Below are 25692 nucleotides of genomic sequence, written 5' to 3' on the forward strand. Positions count from 1 at the left end.
GCACTGAGTTAGGGCAGTCTGACACCTCTGTTTCCTGCAATACCTTTTGGAGGCTTTTTCAGGAATCAGTCTAGACCTTTTGGCCCAGCTCAGTCCTACCAGCCTCCAGTCTCCTGTGGCGCCAAGTACCACCATTTTTGCCAAGCAAAATTTGTTTGCCTTACCCTGTTTTCCCTAGCTAAGTGCACAAGCTGTGGCTCTCACACTGTGGGGTCCAGTTTTGAACGCTTGGAGTGCATTCCTTCTAGCAGATGGGACCTGCTGGTCCCCTCCAGACCCTAAGCTATCCCCCTCTGGGTTTGCTTTCAGTCCTCTACATCTCTTCGGTGAATCATTTTCTACCCAATGCATGGCCGAAATGTCATTTTAGAATTTATTTATTTATTTATTTATAATTATTTTCGCCGCCGGTGCCGAAACCCCTCTTGCTGCGCTGCCCCCGTCCCGCCGCCTTTCGCGGGCCGCTCCGCTCCGTTCCGCGCCCCGCCCCGCCGGGCCCCGCCGCCAGACCGGCCCGGCAGGAAGCGCGGGGCGGCGGCCGCTGCAGCCCATGCGTCCGGAGCAGGTACCCCTGTACCCCCTCTACCCCTTCCATCCTCCGGTCAGACGCACGGAGCTCCCCCACAGCCCCCCGCCCTGGTGCGGGCGGTACAATGCGGTGTCAGGGTCCGGTCCTCGTCGCGGCGGGCAGCGCAACCCTGTGCCAGGCTCCAGCTGCCACCCCCGGTGTCCCAGCACCGCGCAGCTGGGCTGGGAGGGGCTTCTGCTGCGGCGCTGGGGGAGACACGGGGAGGTGCGGGGGGGACTGTCGTGCGCTGGTCACAGCAGCGGCTCGGGAAGTGCTCACCCCAATCTTCTCTTTTTATTGATGGGTCATTGTCAGAGTTGCTTTCAGCTAAATATCTCTGATATTTAGAGATTTCCAGGCAGCGACTGGGCCGCAGGGAACTTGAAGTGAAAGTCCCTCTTCTGTTGCCGTTGGATTTGTTTCGGAGGTTGTGGTTACCTCCTCGGTGGTGGCTGCAGCAGTAGCTCTGTGCCAGCAGACGGTGGCTTCCAGGGACTTCTCTCAAGGTTAGTTCACCTCTAGGGTGCTTTGCAGTGCAGATCTGATGTGACTTCTTGTAACTTGGTGCTTGAACCCAAAACGTTTTCTTGATCCTGTTCATGGTGTGGGCCCATGGATCACCACGCTGGAAAGAGGCAGAATTATGATGGAGTTTCAGGTGGTACCAGAGGTCCTTATGCTGATACTGCTGTAAAAACCTTTGAGTCTCTCAGGAAGACTTGAGCCTGTTTCTTTCTCTGTTGGTTCCTTTGTGCCAGTCAAAATTAACTTGAAAGCAAAGCTTCTGGGTGTTTCAGAAGCTTAGCTGAAACATCCCCTTCATGAAGGATGCTTGTTCTGGCATTTGTTCAGCAGCGGGATTGATGGCATGAGGAGGAAGCTGAAAAAGTTCAGTAGTTTTCCAGAAAGGGTGAACATTATCTAGAGATGTCTAGAAGGGTAATGAGGGAAGCAGAAGGGAGCAGCAATAAACAAGTTGTGGCTTAGCCAGCACTGAGATGTGTAAGTCTTCTTTCAGTCATGAGGGTAGATTGTTCCTAAGAGTGTGAGCTTGGGGAACACCTCTGGGTGCTCCACTGTGTTATTCTCCATTCATCTGTTGTCACACAGCTGGCTGTTGTGTTCAGTTTTGTGTCTGCAGTTGGGTTTCCAGTAACTTAACACTGCAGCAATTTATTTTCTTGCCTATTTGCTCCAGATAACTTTGTCTCTGACCTGAAGTATTTTCATTTATTGTGCTTTAAACCATGTTTTTCCTTAAGAAAACAATTGCAAAAAATTATGCGTATTTTTCTGGAATGCTGTTAGTTTCCCTAATGCAAGAATGCAAGGGCCATGGGTGCCTGCAGCTCTGAGCAAAAAAATCATACCTGCTATATGGTTAAGCATTTGAAAAGTTCCTGGAAACATGGAAGACTTGCCTTCCTTGCTTATGATGAAAATTCATCTGAATGTGGAGTTGAGTACCTGGCTGTGGCTTTGAAGTTGGCTCTTTTTCTAGAGGAAAGTTGAACGAGAGACCAGAGATCCTTTCCAGCCTTATTTTTCTGTTTTTATCTTGTACATTGCATTCCTCTTGAGAACCCAGCAGGTTACTTTCACCATAAGTAGCCAGGTCTCTTTTTCCAGGACTATAGAATTACTTTCTCTGGTGCATAATATGAGGCCTGCCGGACGGAGACCTAACACATGGCACGTAGACTTTTTTAACATCAATCCTCAACTAACACAAATGATTTATAAGAATGGTGCATAAGGCTGGATTTTTCTCCAGACACCATGATTTAAAATATTAGCCAAACATTTTGTGGAAATGCCTGGATATGCTTACCTGAAATTTCTTTGACCTGAGTCTGTGTTCACACAACCTTCCCCTTCAGTCTTGTTATCTTTCTGTTTCCTGCAACTGCTACTTAATGTGGTTTTCTGAGGCTTCACTTACCTTGGCTATTGCTATTGATTTGTTATGCTCACAGGCTGTACCTGTGTTTCAAGAGATTGTAGAGCTGCTTCTTGGCTGCTGGTTTAGGCTAATTTAGGAATGGAAAGGGGAGAAAACACATACACAGAAGTTATCTGAGCTGAGGAAAGCAGGGAACAGTGACCAAAAAGTAGAAGTCAGAGACTTTGCCTGAACTGTTTGAAAGCTAAGGAATGTTTTTTTAGTCATATGCCAGACCTGACTATATTCCTCCTTTTTTGTTTGCTGCAGATTCTACAGGAATGGTGATGGGATCTGCTGTTGCTTGTTTATCTAGGGAAATTTCAATCCGCTTCTGAGAATATTCCCTGAAAGAGATGGAAAAAGGACCAGAAAGTGGAGCTTGTCCCCTTGATTCTCCAGACAATTTGTTGGAGTCAAATCCAGAAAATAACAGCAGGAATGAAGGCTCAGTGAGAGAGAAAGACATGCTTTCCTCTTCTGGAGAACTGGGAAATGTACAGCTGAAACCCAGCAAAGAAACATCCAGAAAAAAACTCTGTGGCTATTTAAATAAACTGGGAGTCAAGGGGCCAATCAAGACCTGGAAGTCTCGGTGGTTCTCTTATGATGAAAACAAATGTCATTTACTATACTACAGAACTGCACAGGACATCAACCCCTTGGGGTCTATTGATATCTCCAGCGCCAGCTTTGATTGCAAAGCAGAAAATGGGGAAGGAGTTTTTGAGATCAGAACACGAAGCAGAGCTTTTACTTTGAAGGTAAGGGGCAGCATCTTCGTGTGGTGAGTGTTGTGGAACATTTCCAATCAGGACAGACACGTATCTGCTAAGATACCTTTTAGCTTGAGTTTCACTTTAGTCCTCCTAGCCTGGACTGTGACCATTTGTACCTAAATTACTTGTATTGTTTTGGCAAGACTTGAGACTCTCTTACCAAACAAGCTCTTAGAGCTTTTGTTAAACAGAAGTAAAAGCTGAACTGGGTGCTGAATTAAAATCACTAAGGAGTGCTGCAGTCCACATATAATTTGCTGAGCAGGAATGAGCTTCCCTGTCTAAAGTGTTTGCTGTAGTAGGAACCTTTGCTAGATTTCTATCTCTCTGAAAATTGGTATTGGGAAGCTCTGTAGGTGTTCCCTGGCAAAAATGATAATGACATTTCTGCTTAGCCTTGGAGTATAGTAAACCACTAAACTGTTTTTCAATAAGATCAGTGATCCACTGAGATTCTGTTACTAAGATCATGCTGAAGATTTACTCCATCCTCTCAGATCAGTGTCAGGGCCAGAGAATATGGCATAGCCTGGCCTTTATTTCTGCTGACTTGTTGGTCAAGCCAGCAGTGTTTCTGTGAAGTGTTGGTCAGCTTTTCAGGATGTGTCTCATCCTGAGGAGACTACTCCCCTTCCTGTTTTGTGTTATGTTAGGCAATCAGCAAACAGGCAATGATCTACTGGCTTCAGCAGCTGCAAATGAGACGCTGGGACTTCTGCAACGCTCAGAGCAGATTTCCTGTGGGCAGCTCCCAGCTTGTGAATGAATCTCTGGCTGGCAGAACAAGTAGGTGTTGCATATGTCAGTTTTTCTTTTCCTTTCAGCCCCTCAGTGGTGAATGGTTCTCCTTGTCTGTAAGTGGGAAGAGGTTTTGGCCAGTTTTTAAATGCAGGTGCCAACTATCCGTGCTCGTTTGATGTTTGGAACTTCTGGTTTTACTATGGATGATTGTGAAAGGGCAATCTCCTAATCCACATCATGGGGATGGAGATGCTCAGGTATTTTTTGATCATGATTTCCCTCTTGATTTTCCTTATGCACGTGGTGTGCACATGTATATGCCTTTCCTTTTGAGAGGTCTGTGGAACTTAAGCAAGCAAGATTTTTTTCAGCAGTGGTGCAACAAAGATGTGCACTCCTAGCAGTGGGAGTACACAGGCTGGTAGATCAGGGGAGGTTATCCACCTGTTCACTTATGACTAGATGCACATTTTGTTTGAAAAAAAGAATCCCTAGCAAGTGTCTGCTGTAAAATGCTGCCTGGGCATTTTGCTACAGCAGGCAATAATTTGGTAGCAAACTGTTTGTGGAGTGTTGCCAGGGCATTGAAACTATCAAGCACTGGTTTGGGATGTGGAAAAAGAACAGCAGCAGCTTCTTTGTTTTTTACCTTAGGCAGTTAAAAGTTTAATTGTTTAAGCTTAGCCATTCTCGTCTAAAAATGGTTGAAGTTACTTGATTGTCCTTGCATAGATTACACTATTTGTAGTTGAAACCTTCTGTAATTTGACCTAACACTAAAGAAACCTGCTCTGCTGCTCTTGTTCCACCTGGCCAGTTGAACATGGAATGTATACTTGCACAAAACTGTTATGGCTCTCATGTTACATGAAAGAGTCAAGTCCAATGGGATTCTGTCTTGCTCACTTGCTTCTGTGTCCTGGTTTGGTTTTACACAGGTATTGTTGAAAATGAAGACTTTTTGCCTCCAGTGAAAACACCAACAGAAGCAGTGGGTTTAAAGGCGGCATCTTTGCCTGCACCCCAAACATCTACTGCTTTGCAGAACATCTCCCTTAAGCACCCTTGGACAGAGATACAGTAAGTGCCTGAGGAGAGCTGCAGTGCCATTGATGTGCTGGCCTGATGCTTTGTCCCTTCCTTGCATGTGAAGCCCAAAAGGCCAAGCAAAACTGTTTAGAGACAGAGTTTTGAGCCTTTAAACAGCAAAGGTATTTATTTTTGGATCCCGGGAACTCCCAGCTCGTGCTGGACAAAGAGTTCCAAGGGTTAAGGGAAAGGGTTAGGGTATTTATACAGTAAAAGGGGAGGCGACATACATATTAATAAGTTTGCAACATATAATTATAATATTCATGACAGGCGGAGTCTGGGCGGGGCCTGGACAGAGATGGTGGGGGGGTGGGGGGCCTGTGGATGAAGTAAGAAATCTTTATCTCTCCTGTTTTCGATGACTTCATCCTCTTAATTGGACTCTTGCGATAATTTCTCCCTTATCTGCTGGCTGTGGCTGCCTCATTCTGCTCCGTGCAGGTGTTCGCACTCCCCCAGTGCCCAGCTAGCCCCTAAATGGCCTTGGCAGTGACTTAAGAATAAGACTTACACTTTTAATTATCTCCGAGACAGAAGTTAATCCCGTTAGGGTCTTGTATTGGTTACATTGTTCTAGTGGAAAATAACATGTCTCAGCTGCTTTGTTCACCTCCTTCTCAGTTTAACCCTGAATTTTACTGGTTATGAATACAAATTCATTGACATATATTACAAGTTTTAATTCTACATAAAGTAAATTCACACAGACAGCTTGGCCTGATTTCCTCTCCTTACAGGAGTTAGTCCTGTCAGGATCTTTCTCTTTTTCACATGTCAGTGTTGTGTAAAATAAGACCCTTGCCTAGGTGGAAAAATCATGAAGCAGCTTTCTGAAGGATTTTTCAGTGAACTTCAGTTTTGGTGAACTTCCTATCAGAGGGTCTTTAACCTCCCCCTTGTCCAAGTCATTTCACATCATCTGTCTCTCTTAGCAAAGATAGTGGTGGCAGACCTAGAGCTTGGTTAAACTTTCTTCAGGCTACTCAGTGTTTTTTCATGGTCGCCGTGATGCATCTGCATATTGTTTGTGCAAGTGCACGTGGGCAGCGTGAGCTGTACTCAGTAGATTAGTGATAGAAGCCTTTTATCAGTTCCCAGGTGTGCTCTCTAATACATGAACTGCAAGCAAAATATGTTTGAGCCTGTAATATGGCCTGACACCCTACAGCTTGCTACTCCTTGCTGAGTTTCAAGTATGTGACTATTCCACTGTTTACAATGATGTTGCTATCTGCTGTTGAATTGTGTAGCTCATCAGGGCTACAGGTGACAAGTGCTGGGCAGATGCAGTTGCATAAATGCAGCCCTCATTAGTGTCTTCTAAGAGACTTCTAGTTGCTTATTTACATATAATAAAAAATGTTTTAAGTGACGACAGGTGTGGTAGGTAGCCATGCTCTTGCCAAATATTTTTGTTGGGGGTGTTGGCTATAGTTTTTTACCACCACTACTATGGCTACAATCTTGTACCAAAGAGGAACGGAGTCAGCTGTACCATACTGCAGGCTACACATTCTCTCCTCTTCACTTTGATTAAAAATAATACGAGCATAACTCCTGCTCCCTCCTCAGCCTTGCTTTTACTAGCACAAATAACAACTGCCTCCTTTGCTCTTCAAATTGTACTGCTCCCCTAGTTCTGTGTGTTCTTCAGGTTCTACTGCTATCAGGCTGGGTCTTAATGAGCACAGCATGCCTGGTATCAGCTCAGTTCATCAGATCCCTGACCTGCTGCTGTCTCAGAGGTAAAACAAAATGCAGCATGAGGTAGAGAAAAGTAGGAAAGTTGCAATGGACAAGTGCCAACTCCAGACTACCAGGAATGAAGGTCTGCTTCTGTGCCAATATTTTCTCTGGGGCCAGAAATGTGTTCTCTTCTGTGGTGGAGTCTTAGAATTACAAGGCAAAAGGAGAACAATATGTAATTGCCAGCTTAATTTACAGTTTGGAAGTAGCTGACACTAAGTCTTTTTAGGTCTCACTGAGTCTTTTTGTAGGCCCTTTTGTAGGGCTTGCTTTGTTTTAGCTGATGGACAACACAAGAGAAGAAGGGGAAACACCTGTATTGAGACAGGCAACTATCAATTTTTTGCAAAGTTTTTATAGAAAATAGTTGTGTATTTGTGGTTCTGCATGATGTTGTAAAGTCATCTCTTGGTGCCTCTGTAACAGCAGATGTTATAAACTGGTTCTTGGCCTGATTGCAGTTTTGTTTCTGAATCTTTTTACTGCATTGAAGTCTATTGAGTTTGTTGTGGCAATTTTAAAAAATGTGATTCAGAACACAGGACCTGTGGCTGCTTCTGTTGTCATATTTTGGCTGTGCTGTAGATAGCTGCATTTTTCTTGGCACCTGGGGATTTCTGCAGTGAGCAAAGAAAAGGAAAGGAAGGAGGGAGAAAGGGGAGAAAGGAGAATAAGAGGGAAGGAGAGAGGGAAAGGAGTGATGTGGTTGGTTTACTGCTATTTTTGACCCCTCTGTCCAGCCTTATACCTTTATGGACAGAGCTCAAGCACATGGGGAAAGATCTCCATTTGATTTGCATTTCTGTGCTGGTACTGATTTTGTGGCACCTTTCTGATTTACAAAAGTTGCAGCCTTGCTTCCTTCAAATCCACCAATTCCTTGAACAGTTCATTTTCTCAGCACATGAAGGAGATATGCTCTGGAAGGAGGGATGGGATATGAGGAGAGGTAAGGCATTAAATAACTTGAGTATCTACTGACTGCACTGACCATGACTTCTCCTGTTTATTAGGTTGTCTTGATCTTTTCTTGTTTCAGAAACACTGTCTACAATATCTGTGGCTCCAAGCAGCTCTGGGGGAACAATGGGAATGTCTTTGACTTCAGTGAATTCCAGGAGCATCCTGAAATCCCTGATAAGGAACAAGAGGCAGAAGTGGAGGCAGGATGTAGAGGTGCTTATTACTGAGCTGTGTGAGCTGTTTTGAGTATGATGCCTTCTCACAGGGAGTCAGACTTAGCAGAAAAGGGAGGGGGAGGGGAAGGGTGATGAGTTGTCACAGGACCTGAAAACTCTATCATATTGTCTCAGGTCCCTTCTGTTTCAAGACTAACTCTTCTGACTGTGCTCCAGGCTGCATCTATCTATCTATCTATCTATCTATCTATCTATCTATCCCCTATCTCTGGAACCTTTTGCAGAGGCAAAAGTATCATCCGTGATGCAGTCCCATATTGTTATTTTTTTGAGATACAGGTTAAATTGCTGCACATCACAGACTAAGCTCAGCAGCTCCACTGCTTGGGAAGTTTCCTCTCCATGATAGTAACTTGCTGTGTACAAGATAGGTGGGTAGGGTGCAAGGTAGAAATATCATCGCTTTTTTAAATCTGGAGGTGATTGGCTGATCCATACTGTCTGTGCAGTGGCACCCTATGGATCCTAGCAGTTCAGTTTTCTGAGTTCTGTGTCAGTTTTCTCTGCTGAGCTGTTGTGAGTCCCCTAATATCAACACTCAGGAACCCATAGTAGCAGCAAATTTTGTGTAAATTTATCCTATTTCCTTTCAGTTAAGGAGGGAATCCTGGAGGATGGAAGGTTGGAGTCCAGGCTGAACTGGATTAGGAAGGGCAGGTGGATGAGCAGTGGCTTCCCAGGCTTGCCTGAAGAAATGTCCAGGGAGAGGAACCCAATGGATAAAGTGAGCGTCCTACAGCAACAGATCCTGACCCTCACAGAGGAAGTCAAGTCACAGAAGGTGAGCACAATGAAGAGTCTGGTGCTTCTAAGGGCAAGGCCCTGGGACTGGACACAAGGAATCCCTTGTACCTTGGTGGTAGGCTGAGAAGTGCTCAGCAGGCACTCACAGGGCCCAGCTGAAGCTCCTGGTGTTACCCCCTGGTGTCCAGGTGTACTCTGGATGTGTCTGGCTGGCACATCTCTGCTGCTCAATGAACGTATGAAATGCAGGCCTGAATATGTGCCCTGACACTGGCAGCAGCTGCCACTCTGAGTCATGACCTTAACAGCAGGTCATTGTTTTTGAACATCCACCCACCATTAAGAGGTGATTTTATAGTGGCAGTCAGCACATGGGTCATTGCAAGGGCTTCTCTCCTTAATGGTATTGTTCTTCCACACAAGCAGGGAGTAATTCTGGGCAGCCCTTTCTGCAGCAGAGGCTAGAGAGCCAGGTCTCATGGTGGATAATCAATCAATTGCATCCTTGGTTTGCTTCCTTAAATGGCTGAGATGGCAAAGCCTGAATCAGCACCTATGTGCCTGCAGCAAGCTTTAGTGCCTGTATGTGGAGTGGAGTGATAGAGGGCTTTGGCAGAGAGAAGGTTAAAATGGATTTATCACTTTCCTTCTGGCAGCACTATTCTGGTAACAGCATTATTTCCCTCCTTCCTATTTTACCACACTGCTGACTCCAGCCTTGGGCCTCCCAAGGAGGATAACTGTAAAAAGTCAGAATTCAGACAGTGTGAGCTGCAGCTTGTCTATTAGCAGTGCACCTGAAGCCAAGTCTATCTGTGGCCTGCTGCAGAGACCTTTCAGGCTCAGCTCTGAGAGCACAGCTGCTCTGCTGAGGGTGCACTGTGATTTACAGATTACTTCATTCAGTTTTGCTTCTGAAAGCAAGCAAAAGAAGTCAAATTCAAGATCCTGAGGACCTTTCAGTGTTCCCTCATTACTGGTTTGAGCCTGTGCTATCTGTGCTGCTATTGCTTTAGGCAGCACTGTGAAATATAATGGCTTTGCATTCTCTTTCCAGGAGCTGGTCAAACTTCTCCACAAAGCTCTGGAGGCAGCCCAGCAGGAGAAGCGAGTATCTAGCATGTATCTCACTGCATCAGAAGATAAGGACAGACTGGAGCTGGTGCGCCACAAAGTGAGACAAATTGCAGATCTCACCAGTCGACTGGAAGCTCTTGAGCAAGAAAAGAAGGAGCTGGAGCAGATACTGTCTCTGAGAGACAGCCACATTCAGGAACTCAAGGAGCATGTACAGCTCCTGATGGAGAAGAACCATGCCAAACAGGAAGTCATCATGGCCTTGACAGACCAGAAGGCCCGAGAGCTCTCTGACCCCCTGCAAGAAGCCAACACTGTCACTGCAGAGACATTGAATAAGCAGCAAGAGGAGATTGAGCACCTGAAGGTGGGTGAGACAGCACAGGTCATTTTGGAGCTCCCATTTCTGTGCCCTCTCATTCAGTAGGAGGGTGTTCCTTGTTGGAAACACTGAATGTACTTCTGCCAATTGCTCCATCTGTCTCCAAACCAAAGGCAAGCTGGAAGGGCACTTAATATCAATAGGTGATTGGGTGTTCAAAAGCAGATGAGTAAGTTTCAGCTCCAGCTCATAACCTGTTTTGTTTGACTTTGTGTCACTATTCGGTGCCTGCATCTCTACTGTTGCTTCACAGCTGCAGTCTCACTTGCTGCCTTCACTACCTTTGTTCCTCTGCATTTCCTTCTTGCAAACAGTTTTCCAAAATCTCCTGGTTCTTTCAAACCCAGCCTTTTGTATGTCACTACATGTACAGTTATAATGACCAGTAAGTGTGGGCTAGAGAATTGCCAGAAGAGCCACTTACTGCATTGTGGGAGAGCATTTGTTTTTGCTCTCAGCCATGGGGCTGAGAGTTGCGCTATATTTTTTTTAAATAGTACAAACACATACATTCTTCATCTTACTTATCTTGCTTATCTAGCTTTATATCACCCAGATGTCTCTGTGTTTTCTAAGTACATGCATGCAGTGCACTTGGCATTTGCAAGTGTCTTATCTATGTGTGACTCTCCTATTTAATATTGTGGCTTTATTTTCTTTGTAGCCAATATGTATCCTGGGGAGTCTGTCTTCTCTCCAGAACACAAAATTGTTGACATTGTTTTAGACAGCGGAGGTCTCTGAACTGGGAAGAGATTGCTGGCCCCTCAAAAACTCTCCTTGTGTGACTGTTTCTCTTTTTTGTCAGGATGATATTGATGCTTACAAAACTCAGAACCAGTTCCTCAACTCAGAGATCCACCAGGTTACTCGACTCTGGACAAGTGTTGCTGAGAATGAAAAAGCCCTTCTGATGAAGGTAAGGCAAAATGACATTTTCTCCCTTGGTGAGAAATGTTAACTAATTTCTTTCAAAAGTGAAATGAATTTTGGTCCAAACCACTACAGGAATAACATTTCTTCCCAGTGTGTTTTTTCAGTGCTACCCTTTTTCTGCTTTGTGTTTTTCCCAAATTAGACATGATCAATTTTACTCTTCCATAAACGTGAAACACCTGGAAAGCTCAGTCTTAAGGATGCTGAAACTTAACCCAGATTTCTGCATTTCAGCTATGTTTTTGGATACAAATAAGCAAAGCAATACTAAGAGCAGGGAATTAAAAAATTTTCCTGAGAGCTGGCAGATTGTCTGAGCCCTGTCTCCATCTAATCTTGGTATCTCTACCAGGCTTGGCACTGCCAATAAGCAGTACTCTCAGGTCCTGCAGCTAGATCACAGTTCTTGTGTTTTCTAAAGCTATATTTTTTTTTCTAGCTATTTTAAGTGTGAATGACCTGATTGCTCGCACACTTCTGGTGTGATTCTGGTCCTGAATCCCTTTCTCAGTCTGATGCTGTGTGCTGGCATTTGTTCTGTGGGTTTTCCCTAGATTTTACTTCCCCGGTTTTAAAGTGTGTTTCCACAGCTTTGGAGTGTGGAGCAGGGAAAAAAAGCTGCTTCCAAAGTGTTATTTCCATTCTTACATTTGTTTGCCTTTGCCTTACCTTCTAACGTAAGGCCTTTCTCTGATCGTGAAACTGCCATAACCTTCAGAAAGGGAGTAATCAGATAAACATGGTCAGTGTGAAGCAAAAGGATGAGTAAATAGTGTAACAGTATCCCACGTTCCTTTCCGTCACCACTACATGCAGTCTAATTCTCTCTGTGGTTTCTTTTTTTTATTTACAACTGCTGCTTCCACTGAGCAGGAGTCTTCATTGAGCTTCCTGTGAGACATTGGGTGAGTCTTCTCACCTGTGTGGCTCAATTCTCCACCTGTGGAGAGTGGATAACAGTCCTCATTACTCTTTTTTTTGTTTGTTTGTTTTTCAAGCCTGGAATATGATGGCAGGAACTGGGTATCGTGTGCTTCAGAAAAGTTGTGTATCAGTGCCATGGGACTAGGCTTGCTGAGGGACATGTGGTCACCTTGTCTGTGGTGCTGGGTGTCTGGGTACCATGTACCCTGAAAATGGTATGGTCATAGCTCAGTCCCAGGAGCAGTGTGCTTTGTCAAGATACAGTTCAATGTGCAGTAGGGAACTTCTCTGAGGAGGAGAGAAAAAGCCTGCAGAGAACTCAGCTGCAGTGATGGCTCTTTGGTTATATTCTGAGCTGAGATGGCTGTGATATGGCCATTCACTGATGCAACCCAGTAGCTCAAATAGGTGATGCTGTAGCAGGTCTTCCTCTTGCAGCTTTTGCTTGTTCACAGACCACATTGGTTCAGTGTTTCATTCACAGCTGCAGATTCCATTGACTGTGGAAAGCTGCTGGATATTTTCTGTGGCAGGAGTCTTCATTCTACATGCAGACCAAGACAATAGAAAGCAGTGGCAATGCAGGCAGAATAATCAAGAAGCCAGCTCATTCCCTTTTGTTTCCCCATCAGTGTGCCTGCCTGCAAGCACGAAACTGCCAGATGGAGAGCAAATACCTGACAGTCCTGCGGAAGCTGCAGGAGGCTGTTCCTGGTCTACCCAGCACTGATGCTGAGTTGGTGAGGAACCTTATCCAGGAAGCACTCCAGTGGGATGTGAAGAAAGAAGCAGAAGAAGGTTTTAACCTGAACCCTGTAAGGTAAGAAAAAAGAGGATATTCACACCCTTGTCCGGCTGTGAAGAGGGATGTGCAGGCAAGAAAGAATCAGGGACATTTTCTGTAGCAGGAAATTTCAGTTATGGCTTAGGAGTGAAGGTTAGGGAGACTGGTTGAATTTGGTGGTACGGAGACCATGAATATCTGTTAGCAGCATATCACTGTAGGAAGGGAAAGTTAAAGATGGTACAGCTAAATTTTTCTTGGACGTGACAGATGGCATAGCAAGTGACAGCTGCCACGGTGTGTCTGGAGGTGAACACTGGACATGAGGATAAATTCCTGTATGACAGGAGGTCACATGGGATGTGAGATCTTCATCCTTTGGGGTTTTCTAGTCCCAGCCATACAAAGCCACTATTGTCTTTTTCTGGTGCTGGGGTCAAAACTTAAGTGAAGGGGAGGCTGGACTGGCCTGCGGAGAGCCTTGCCACCAGCACTGCCGAGGTCTTTGAATTTGTGTTTATGCTTTCCTGTACAGCTGGTGCCCCAGTCCTAAAGCAGTTTCCATTTCATCTGATCAGTCAGACACAAGTTCTCCAGGTAGCTTTGGAAATGAGACACCAAGGTCAGTCTTGGTCTCTCTTGTCAAGAATATAGTGGCATCTTAGAAGTAGCCTAGCATGTGGACTGATGCTGCACAAACCCTCCATGAGCTGTACTATTTGCACTGCAGGCATTTTCTGATCATTAGGAGATTTGCACAGAGAGACATCAGAAAGGACTGTTGGTCTCTTTTCTTTTGTCTTATGCCCCAAAGTCTTTGCAGTCCCTTCCTACAGAGCCATCTCTGCACTAGAACATGATACGGAGAAGGCTGAACTAGATACCTCCATAGGGGCTGGGGAGCAGGTGAGGTGAGGGAGGTAAGATGAGTTTGGGCTCAGAGCAAAGTTATATTTGGGTTCATGTGTGTATGCCATTGCTTCAGGCTCTCAGAAGCCTCTCTCACTGTCTTCTGGTCTCTGAGACATGGCAGAGCATGGCAGGTGTGGCATGGTAGGGTCTCACAGCTGCCAGAGAAGTGAGCACCTGTGGTCCAGCATGGGTGACAGGAACGTGGTGGCAGGCTGTAGCTGACACAACCCCAAGCAGTGTGTGGCCCTTGACATGGGTACCAGCTCTGTCCCTTGAACTAACCTCTCTGTCCTGTGTCCCTCCAGTGAATATGATGAGTATGGGTTTATGACAGTGCCAGACTACGAAGTTGAGGACTGGAAGCTACTGGCCAAAATTCAAGCCCTGGAGATAAAGTCCAACAACCTACGGAGCCAGGAAGTAGTGGACAAGCCTCTCCGTGACAAGTGGAACAGCCTTGGAGAACTGAGTCCCTCTGCAGAGCTGAAGAGCCTGATCCGAAGCGGCATTCCCGTGGAGCACCGTCAGTGGGTCTGGAGCTGGATTGTCAGCCGGCACTGCAGCCACCCCCCTGAGCACTACCATCGGCTCCTGCGGCAGAGCCAGAGCGCCGAGCACCCTGCCTGCCGGCAGATCGAGCTTGACTTGCCCCGCACACTGACCAACAATAAACATTTTTCCTCTCCCACCTCCCAGCTCATCCCCAAGCTCCGGAGGGTGTTGCTGGCATTCTCCTGGCACAATCCTGCCATTGGATACTGCCAGGGACTGAATAGGTGAGGAGCTGGGTGTGCTGCTTCTTCATGGGATATTACCAAGACACGTACTTTAGTCAGTGATTCCAGCAACCCGAGGTTCCTGCCTCTCTAGAGGCCTGTCCTGGCTATTGATATTTGACTTCAGAATTTTGCATTTGCTGTCTTTTTTCAGCAGTGTTGTTGCTGGGATCAAGCAACAGGATGCACTTGTTCAGCATTTCTATAGTTACAGCATCAGAAGGAGCAGTTTTAAGAGGTAGAGTGAGGCAGTCCCAGAATAACAGCATGAGACTGGGGATAAACTTCTAAGTCGTAATGTACTCAGCAGAAAAACACTCTGAGGATTCTCCTTTTAGCTGAGAAGAGTTGTAGGAAACCTTTGGAAGTGTTAGAGATGAGGGGATTGCAGCAAATGACGTAAGGAGAAGCTGAGGAAACTGGAGGTGTTCTGTCTGAAGAAGAGAAGGTTAAGGAAATCTAAAAGCTTCTTCTACTGTCCAAAGGTGTTAGAAAAGATAAAACCAGACTTCCTAGAAGTATGCTTGCAAGTAAAAGAGGCACCAGGCACTAGCTGCAAGAATGCAATTTCTGCTCACACCTTTTCAACATAGGAAAGTCTGTGTAAGCTTTTGCTGTTGTTCTCCAGAAGTTCTTCAGAAGGACAGTTCCCACTCTGGAGAGCCTGTGGTATTATCTTTCCAATCTGGCTGAAAGGGTGGAAGTCAGAGCTGAAGGGGGTAAGGGCTGTAGAGTCGTGTACGAAAAGGTGAGCTGTGTCATGTAACATGGAGTATCTCCAGTTGACCTCTTTCCTGTGTTGAAATAGCTAAAATCATCACACTTTTAACTTCGGCAGATCTTCAGAACATCCTCTTAGCTGGTGAGGCTGGTTTTGTCATACCAGTTCTGCTATTTGATCCTTCTTGTTTGCTCACAGAGACATGTGGGAAAGAAGAAGCCCCATGGTTCCCTCAGAAATCCACCAAACAGATCATTTGTCCCTCTTACCAGCTGTCCTGACACACTAGATGTTTTGGATGCTTGTGGAGCTAGAGACATGCCAAGAGGAATCTTGGATTCTCCAGTTCCTGTGCTGTCCTGTGTCTCTGCCAGCAGTGTTGCATTGCCTCACCATATGTTGTCCATCACAGATTGGCAGCGGTTGCCCTTTTGGTCCTGGAAGAGGAGGAGAGTGCTTTCTGGTGCCTAGTCCATATTGTGGAGAACCTAATGCCAGCAGACTACTACAGTGACACACTGATAACATCACAGGTGAGCTGAGCACCCTCACATCTGCTTGGATACAATGACTTACAGTAAAGATTTGAAAAAAAGCAGACAGCTTGCAGAGTGTTTGATTTCCAACAGGACAGTAATGCCACCTTGAAATCCCTTCTATTGCAGAGGTATTGTAGACTTGGGAATACAAAGTTGTTACAGCAAAACTGATCCCCAGCACTAGAAAATTGGGCACCATGCCTGAGTAACTATTTGAAGGTCAAGTTATTCAGAAAGAAGGTGCTCATTAATTGCACAGTTACTAATTTTTAGGAGGGCCTAGTAGAAGTGAAGTAGCGAACTCCAACATGTATAGAAGTAAGTACCAAGAAGGGACCTTTTTGCAGTCCATCAGCAGTTTCTTTGTAAACTACACCCTGTCTTTGGAGTGCCATGTGCAGATGGAAGAAAATACTGAGACTTTTTATATTCACTGTGCTTGCTTCAGCTCATGATCAAATACAGTGTCAGTTCTGGCTTTCGGGTTCCCTGCAGATCAGAAAGCCCTCTGGCCATTTGATGTAAAATGTTGTTCAGTGTGCAACTTGCCCTCCTAATTCAAAGTCACTGGATTTTAATGTTTTCAGGATGTCTTGTATCAGCTATACTACATCCTCCCAAGCCCACACAGAGCCAAGATAAATCCCATATAGTTCAATGGAATTGTAATTGTGTGCCCACAGCAGCCACACCCAGCAGTACCCAGTCTGGTGAGCCTGGCTGTGACTTTGGTGTCTTTATTGTGTGTAAGAGAGAAGAGAGTTGTATCTGTGGGCCCACAGTAAGTACAAATGTCAGTAGCTGAGTGTAATTGATTGTGCCACTGAAATTTGTTGACTAACGTTTAGTGGGAGAGTGGTGTGATGGTGAGGAGGCCAAACCACATACTGGGGAAACAGCCAAATCACTGCAGACAGCAGAATTTATATTCAGACCAGGTAGTGTTAACTATGAAATTTAACAGGTAGCACTCAGTATTTGACAAATAGTGACTGACAGGTAAAGCAGGGCACTCTGAAGACACAGAGGCTCCTCTACATATGGTGAGAAAAGACTGTCGGCTGAAGGGACCTTTTTTAGCAAGACTTCCTGACCTTGTGGTTGGTCTCTGAAAGTCTAGGCAAGACCTAAGCAAGACCCATGTAAAGAGGAAGATGTAGGATGATGCTTTGTGAGCTGGCTTGATAAAGTGAAAGCTCTGAGTTGGCTGGAAAACTTAAAGTTTAGCTCTTGAAGATCTTAAGCACCAAGCATGTATCCTCAGCTGTATGGTTTGTACCTCTGTGCCAGAGCTAAATGGGCTGACACAGATGGGACAGGAATATATGGCATAGGGATGGACTTACCCATGATCTTTCTCCTTAGCATTTACCTTCATGAAACCCCGGCTTCCCTTAGATGGAGCCTTTATAAACCTAGGTTGGGGATCTCACCAATTGTGTTCTGTGTCTCAGCTCATGCAGCCAGGGCAGAACACAGACAGTACTCAGACCACAAAAAGAAGCTAAGTGAGAATATTAGGCCCTGCTTGTGAAGTCAAAGAGATTCTAGGAGTTTGTTCTGTCATTCAGACCTGGGCAGGTTTTAATCATAGAATCATAGAATCATAGAATCCTTGGGGTTGGAAGGGACCTCGAAAGATCATCTAGTCCAACCCCCCCTGCCAGAGCAGGGCCACCTAGAGCACTTCGCATAGGAACGTGTCCAGGCGGGTTTTGAATGTCTCCAGTGAAGGAGACTCCACGACCCCCCTGGGCAGCCTGTTCCAGGGCTCTGTCACCCTTACAGTAAAAAAATTTTTTCGAATATTCAACTTGAACCTCCTATGCTCCAATTTACACCCATTACCCCTTGTCCTATCACTGGTCACCACTGAGAAAAGCCTAACTCCATCTCCCTGACACTCACCCCTTACATATTTGAAAACATTGATGAGGTCACCCCTCAGTCTCCTTTTTCCAAACTAAAGAGACCCAGCTCCCTCAGCCTTTCCTCATAAGGGAGATGTTCCACTCCCTTAATCATCTTAGTAGCTCTGCGCTGGACTCTTTCAAGCACTTCCCTGTCCTTCTTGAACTGAGGGGCCCAGAACTGGACACAATACTCCAGGTGCGGCCTCACCAATGCAGAATAGAGGGGGAGGAGAACCTCTCTTGACCTACTAACCACACCCTTTCTAATGCACCCCAGGGTGCCATTGGCCTTCTTGGCCACAAGGGCACATTGCTGGCTCATGGTCATCTTCTTGTCAACCAGGACCCCCAGGTCTCTTTCACCTACACTGCTCTCCAGCAGGTCAGCCCCCAACCTATACTGGGACATCGGGTTGTTCTTCCCCAAATGCAAAACTCTACACTTCCCCTTGTTGAATTTCATCATGTTTCTCTCTGCCCAACTCTCCAGCCTGTCTAAGTCTCTCTGAATGGCAGCACAGCCTTCTGGTGTGTCAGCCACTCCTCCCAGCTTAGTGTCATCAGCAAACTTGCTGAGGGTACATTCTATACCCTCATCCAAGTCGTTGATGAAGATATTGAACAACACCGGTCCCAGTACCGACCCCTGAGGGACTCCACTAGTCACACACCTCCAACCAGATTCTGCCCCATTGACTACAACTCTCTGACTCCTTCCTTTCAACCAGTTCCTGATCCACCTCACTACCTGATCACCAAACCCATACTTGATCAACTTATCTACAAGGATGCTGTGAGAGCATCCTTGTAATCCCTGTCATTCAACTGAATACTCATGACTTCACAAAAATATCCCAGTAAAAATGATGTAGGAAGATATGGCAGCATTTTCTGTCTGGATTTGGAGGCTGGGAAGCAGTATGTTCCCCTGAATGAGAAAAACATACGTATCTCTGCTTGTGTCTTCCCTGTTTCAGGTCCACACTTTGCACTGGGTAAAGCATACAAGTACACTGCTCAGTAATTTTTGAGAGTTGGTAGACAAAGGATGCTCTGCTTTTCCTGGGGTGTGACTAGGCTAGAAGGCAGCACCACCAATTACCTGGCACATGTGAGCCAATGCCCTGTTGCAGCACTCTTCCCCTCCAGCACTAGGATTGCTCATCTAGAACTTCTTTGTTTTCTTTTTTGTCAACTTTAGGTAGATCAGAGAGTCTTCAAAGACTTCTTGTCAGAGAAGCTCCCTCGCCTCACGGCTCATTTTGAGCAGTATCGGATTGATGTCTCACTCATCACCTTCAATTGGTTTCTGGTGGCCTTTGTGGACAGCCTGGTCAGTGACATCCTCCTGCGAGTGTGGGATGCCTTCCTGTACGAGGGAACTAAGGTGCACCTCTCATTCTAGACCTTCCTAGACCTTGCTCCCATATGTACCACCTCTGTGACATATTGTAAGGGCAATGGACATGCACATGGGTCAAGGAAATGTGTGGTTGAGCCTCTCATGCTATCTTGGCTGTTTGGAAGGATGCCTTGATGCCTCCCAGCCTCTGTGTTGTCTGTGTACTTGCTGCACTATGCACAGTATCCCTGGCACTTTTTATCAGGTAGTTATGCTGTGGTGTTTTCTATTCTGTGATCTGGGTGTAGCTGATAGTATGACAGATACAGGGAACATAAGATGAGCAGAGTTAGTATCTGAAAACATGATACTTGTGTTGCCCCTTTGCATAGGCAGAACTGGAGAAGTCTTGGGAAATCCCTATGGGGTCTTTTTGGAGTATGTGGTATACTTGGGCTTGTAAATTAGCTTAGAGAGGGTCATTCTCTTGGCATTCGCTGTGTGCTTCCTCAGGCCTGCCCTAACTCAGAGCAGGAGAAGCCTCTTGTCCAGCCTGTACTGCAGTGCTCCACCCCATGTTTTATGCTAGCAGGGCCTCGCCCCTCAACAACCTAAGACTTTTTCAACTCAAATACCTTTCAATCCTCCAGGTAATTTTCCGCTATGCTCTTGCAATTTTTAAATACAATGAGGAAGAAATCCTAAGAATTCATGACAGTGTGGAGATCTACCAGTACCTACGCTTTTTCACAAGAATGATCACGGATGGCAGGTAGGACTGTGGGTTGTAGATGGTTGTATGGGTTGTAGACCATCTTTCATCCTGAGTTTATATTTGCTTACCTGTTAAGTCAACCTAAAAAGAGTTGTGGCCCAGTCTGTCAAGAGAGTTGCATGCACACTGGCAGGTCCATGGGATATGTATCAGTTTGTGTCATTTTTGACTTTCCCTTCATGGTGTTACTTAAAGTCTTTTTATCTCAGGCAGAGGCATGCTAAAGCAGAGCAGGCCACAAAGCATAGGCCAGCCTCCTTTTTGCAGCTTCTGGAACTTGGTCTGCCACTTGCTGGGTATCTCTCAGCTGTAATTGGGGCTCTTGGGAACACAGAAGCACTTACAACCTTCAGTGACAATATGTCCAAAGGAATATTTCTGTGATGAAAAGTGCTGAACATCATCAATATTCCTTACCCAGGGACCATCAGAATTGGCATTTGATCCATAGTCTCCTAACAGGTGCCTACACACTGATACTTTAAAAAGTGTTGTAAAGCATTGCTTGGGTTGGTGTTTGTGTGAAAGGGAATTGCTTGTGATTCCTTTAAATCTCTGCTGCTTGGTGAATTTGAGCTCAAGAAATCTTAGATCTGAGGTCCTACTCTTTGCCTACCCCAGGATGCAGTTGGTGTATCTGTTAGCATCTGTTACCAACCAGTAAATTGGTTCACCAGGTCTGTCTTTTCCATTGTAGGAAGCTGATGAACATTGCCTTCAATGACTTAAACCCCTTCCCCATGAAACTGCTGAGGAACCGGAGGTCAGTGCACAGGGAAGAGCTGGAGGCAGAGATGCGCAAGCTGGAACAGATCAAGGCAGCCTATGTAAAAGAGAGAGCAGAGCAGGGGCCTCAGGACCTGAAGGAGGTTGTTAGTGAAGAGGAAGAAGAGATGTAACAAAAAAAACAAAGTTCCCCATCGCTTTCCTCTGGCCTTGCAGGTGGTCTTCAGTAGCAACTGAAGAGACAGAGCAAAGAGTGGAAGGTGGTCATGCAGGTGTTCTTCTGCCCCAGGGAGTATGGCTGTATGTATATAACAATTTGGAGACCGTGCCAGTCTCTGTGGACTGGCAGTGGACTGGAAGATGTCAAAGGAGCTTTATTCCCTTCTGTATTTTTCCCCATTCAACCCACCCTAACCTGTGCAATTCAGGTTTACAGCTGGAGTACTGTAGGAAATGTCAGGTGTTGGTACCATGACAGAAATTGATCTGGTGTAAAAAGGAAGGCAGGGCTTTTCTACCTTTTCTGATGGAGGCTTGGAAGAGATCTTTATGTACAAGTAAAAGCAACAGAAAGAATTAACCAAGAGCACACCCTCATTGGTGCCTAAAGCTTCTGAACTGGTCAGGAAAGAAGGCATAGTGCCTTCAGTGACTAGCCTTCCAGGAAAGCTTGTATTTAACATTGTAGTTAATGAGTCATGACACTCTCTCCAGATAAATGTTGGGCCTGAGGAAGTCCTCAAGCTGGAGAACATCTTCCTATGGGATCCAGGCTGGAACAAGTGAAATGAATTGTGCAAGAGCAGAATTGTCTCTCCAGTTTATTTTGGTTCCTGTGGAAGCCACTGGGAGAACAGGGTGTGTCTCCTTGCCTGGTTGGGAAATGCTGGGAGTTAATGTTCTTTGTTTAGCTTTGAGCAGAGTCATCTATGACTTGGCCTGACCCTGGCAGGACTTTGCCTTACAGAGGTTTGCTTCATAGTGGAGGTCTCATCTCAACCCCTATCTGACTGCAGCAGAGACCAGTGTTATGGGGATTTTGAGTTCTGAGGACACCTGGATCTTCTGATTGTCTCACACTTGGCTAGGATGAGTGTTTGGCTATCTCTCACTTCCTCACAGGTATGCTCCTTATGTGCCAGGTGTCTATGTTGATATCCCTGTCTCTGACTCTCATTCATAATGGGAGGGAGGAGGTCTTTTCCATAAGACTTTCCAGTATTGCGAACATTCATGTAATATGGCACGCTAGGGATGAACCTGCAAACCACTTGGACTAGTTCACAAAGAATGGCTTTGTAGTCTTTAGAGAAAAAATGCTGCTCTCCTCTGAACAAAGGATCTGACCTCCATGGGTCTAGCACACTGCCTCTGAGAATATGGCCTTGAAGTCTTCTCCCCAGTCCCCCAGCCTCACACATGCCTTGGGCGGTATGCCCTGCGTATGCAGCTCAGTCCTCCACAGGCCCAGGATGAGTCAGGTGCAGCTTCTTTTCCCTAACATGGTACCAGATCCTGCTGCCCCACTTTCTTGCTGAGCAGTGCTTTATTCTAGCTGTGCCCACTGTGCTGTTGCTGACAGCATGCAGCAGACCCCACTATAAGGTGGGCTCCGCTCTGCATTTTTATACTGACCTTGAACCTAAGCCCATGCAGTGCATGAGCCTCATGTAAAGATCTTGTTGTATGATGTCACCATTGCTTGCAGAGGAAGGGAAAAGAAGAATTTGGAGCCCATACTGTTCTCGGGCAGGTGGGTCATAACCAAGTGGAAAAGTCTCTGTTCACCTGAGACATGTGGTCTGCCTCAGGTCTGCCTCAGGCACAACTGGACAAATCAGCCAATTTCAAAGAATTACAGAAGTCTGATCTGGGGGAGAGCTGTGGAGGCCAACCAAGCAGTACTGAAGTAATCAAAGCGGAAATGAGGGTTTGAGAAGAGTGAAAAGATGAGCAAGAGTGAGGTAGATCCCCTGCATATCACTGATAGCTACACACATGGAAAGTGTGGGACAAGAAGAGAATGTAACTGGAGTCTTACTACACTATCTCAAAAAAAAAAAGTAATTGCTTTTATAGTGATGCCACCTAGCTAGAGAAGTTCAAAAGGCAGAAGATTGTATCACTTATCTAATTTACTCATAGTGTTATGGTTGCACACAAATGCAGAATTTTGCTCTTGTTCTGGACTTTTGAAAGGAATTATCTTTTAAATCAAGGCCATGGAAATCAGCAGTATGCTTGCAACTGTATTTTTCCTGGAGCCTTTTCCAGCAGCTTAAACGTCTTCGATCCTGCCCCTATGCTTTTTGACAAAGTCATTTGAAACATGCATTATCAGACCAAAGCATAGTTTACAGCATATAAATAAACATTGGTCTATGTTGTATATAATGACCCATTAAAAAATAAACTTTTCTGGAGAAGACATACAGACCAAGCTGTTGTCTCTGATGGGAAATTTTGAAAATAATTTTTAACTGAAATCAGAAGGGAAGAACTTCTCAGGATTGTTACAAGCTTCTAGTGTGTTGTGTCTTCACCAGCTCTTGTATTTGCTCCACATGAGGATTTGCTAAGGGCTATTTCCTTTGGTCATACCACCGACCAGTCACTTGTGTTTGATCTTGACTAAAATGTGGTAAATACAAGAGTATCTGCAGGGCCTGTGCAGACCATACTAGCATGCCCTCATGGGCCTTACTCTGCTTCCCTTCAGCTCTACAAACTTCAGGGTTCCTGAAAAGCACTGAACTTGTATTACAAATGCCAGCCCAGAGGTTAGCTTAGCCCTACACAAGTCCCTTGGGCCTCTGCAAGACCTAAAGTGAGAATCAGTGTTGGAGGTGCTTTGAACAGAGGTTACCCCTACAGTAAGTGCACATGTATAGTTTGTGCTGTCGTCTCTAACTGTTATGGTCGGAAAACACTTTTACCTGGTTTTATAGCTCAGTAGCTCCCTCTGCCTGTGCTGGCACCTGTGGATAAAACGGGTGCCTTTCTGTCCCAGGTCTGGCCTCTGCTAACCCTATTATGTGTAACAAATTAAGTCTTCTGTCTCTGCACTAATCTAAACCTTGGGATACCAGCTCCTACCCTGCCAAGTATGGTTGCAATTTTTTAGTTTGGTTTTTTTTTTCTTCTTGAGAATGTGCAATTAATCTGTAGATCACCTTATTGCAGGACTTCGGGGCCACCAAAAGTTTCCATGGTTTCCAGAGGACAAATTGGTAGAGGGTGACCAAACAGAGAAAGCAACTGCTGGCTCAGGAAGTCACTGAACTGGTAACAAGTAGAAGCCAGGACACTTCCCTTCTTTTCCCCTCTTGACCCCTTTTTGGCACTTGGATGGTATTGGACTGGAAAGATCTTTGGTCTGAACCACCAATACCTACCTCTGTATGCTGCAGATAAGCCCTTGCATGCAAAAGTGCTAGTACACAACAAAGACATTTGATCCACTCCTGTATCCTGGCATGCTGCCTGGGAAAGAGGCATTCCCAGGTATGTTTCTGTGTTAATGTTTATCCCAAGCTCATACTTCTCATCGAGGGTGAAGGACAAGATGTTGCCCAGGAGAAGTAACAAAACGCAGTTGGTAGAAAGCTTTGAGACTTGAGGCAACATCCAAGTTTAGTGAAATGAAATCTCAAGGTTCCTTTGAGAAGGACACTAATCAGCCCCACATACCAGCCTCCTGCTGAAAAGATTACCTTTTTTTAAATTATTATTTTATTAAGTGATTCTGTTAGTACAAAATTATTATTTATGGCAGGGAGGAAAAAAGTTCCTAAGGGAACTGAAACCCAACTCATATTTTTTTCTTCATCCTCGTCTCATCCACTTCTGCACCTGCTCCTTGCAAGGCAGGAACCTGCCCCTGGGAGCAGCCCCCAGCCAGGTCATGGATGCTTTATCCACAGCTGCACACATACTCCAAGTGCAGCCACTGTCACTCCTGCAGCTCAGCACAGCCAGAACAGGTGCTAGCTCTGCTCTTCCCAGTGGCTTGCTGGAGGCTGCTGTGCTGCATGTGGTTTCTGGCCAGCAGTGGGCCAGTGGTGGGGTTTGACTGCTCTGCTGCCAGGCTCACTTCCATAATGAGCTCTGCTGTCTGTGGTGGCAGTTTTTCACTTTTCATTAGTTTGCACAAGCCGGGAATAGATGTCCAGAGATGAGACCAGCTTGCCTCTGGCATTGATTTCTGGTACCTAAGGATGTGGAATGGCAGAAGGTTACAGAACACATTGCTCTAACTTCTGCTGTTGGATCACACAGAAAGAACTACCAATAGTGTTTTCAGTGGGTCACTTGGAGGCCCTTTACAAAGCAGGACAAGTGTTGTGCAGGGGTGCTCTTTGCCACAACCCGACAGCAGCCAGACTGCTGCTGTTCAGTCACGTTCTTGCTGTTTAGTGACCAGTTTAGAAGCCACAGGAAAGAAGACAGAGAGTGAGTGCCAGTTACTGATGTCACTCCAGTACAGACACCATTCCCAGACACTGAGTCTTAAGCGTGAGTCTTGGAACTGGCAGCAAAACCATTTACTTTATCACATCTAAACAGCTCTGAGGAGCAGCACTTGCACATGACTAGCATATCTAGATGCTTACAGGAGACAGGGCTGCAGGCAGTGGAAATATTTCCCACCTATAACCCCTAAGACACATTTATCCCCCGTCAGTCCTCCATATAATTTTCTACAGCTCAGTCAGGGCTGGAGGACAGCCTGTGTAAAAGGAAGCACTGGACATCTGTGCATCAGCACCTGACTTGTCTTGTACTTCTCCATGGTCAAGATGTGAGCATATGCTGTGAGAGTCCAGGGTGTGGGTTGTGAGGATATGTGAGAGTTCCAGAAGTCATCTCAATTCCTATGGCAGGTCCAGGATAGCTGTTGCACAAGCAGCCGCCTATGTCCACATCTGGATTGTCTCTTGTGCTCAACCCATGGACAGTGCTTCTCAACAGATGTGTTGCTGCTTGGCTGTCTCGGTCTCCTGGGTTGTTCCAGCCTGGCACCTGGCAGCAGGGCTATTAGCTTCTGAAACTCTGCTCAACTCAACTCCCTTGA

General features: G+C 45.7%; 1 protein-coding gene across 2 annotated transcripts; it reads left to right on the plus strand.

Annotated features, from left to right (window-relative positions):
* Positions 1-493: 493 nt before the first annotated feature.
* Positions 494-23041, plus strand: TBC1D2 (TBC1 domain family member 2). 2 transcript variants are annotated; one of them, XM_030467961.1, is made up of 15 exons: positions 494-565; positions 917-1074; positions 2781-3274; positions 3943-4075; positions 4969-5110; positions 7908-8044; positions 8661-8848; positions 9869-10255; positions 11079-11189; positions 12763-12950; positions 14132-14602; positions 15736-15856; positions 18977-19162; positions 19768-19889; positions 20590-23041. In XM_030467961.1, the coding sequence occupies exons 3-15, from the start codon at positions 2867-2869 to the stop codon at positions 20789-20791; spliced, it is 2796 nt and encodes a 931-aa protein (XP_030323821.1). In that variant the 5' UTR covers positions 494-565; positions 917-1074; positions 2781-2866; the 3' UTR covers positions 20792-23041. The 2 variants fall into 2 exon arrangements, with proteins under 2 accessions (XP_030323821.1, XP_030323822.1); XM_030467962.1 differs by lacking the exon at positions 917-1074 and having other exon boundaries at positions 512-565.
* The last annotated feature ends 2651 nt before the right edge of the window (positions 23042-25692 follow it).

This window comes from Calypte anna, chromosome Z (genome assembly GCF_003957555.1).
Source record: "Calypte anna isolate BGI_N300 chromosome Z, bCalAnn1_v1.p, whole genome shotgun sequence".
Classification (NCBI taxonomy): Eukaryota; Metazoa; Chordata; class Aves; order Apodiformes; family Trochilidae; genus Calypte; species Calypte anna.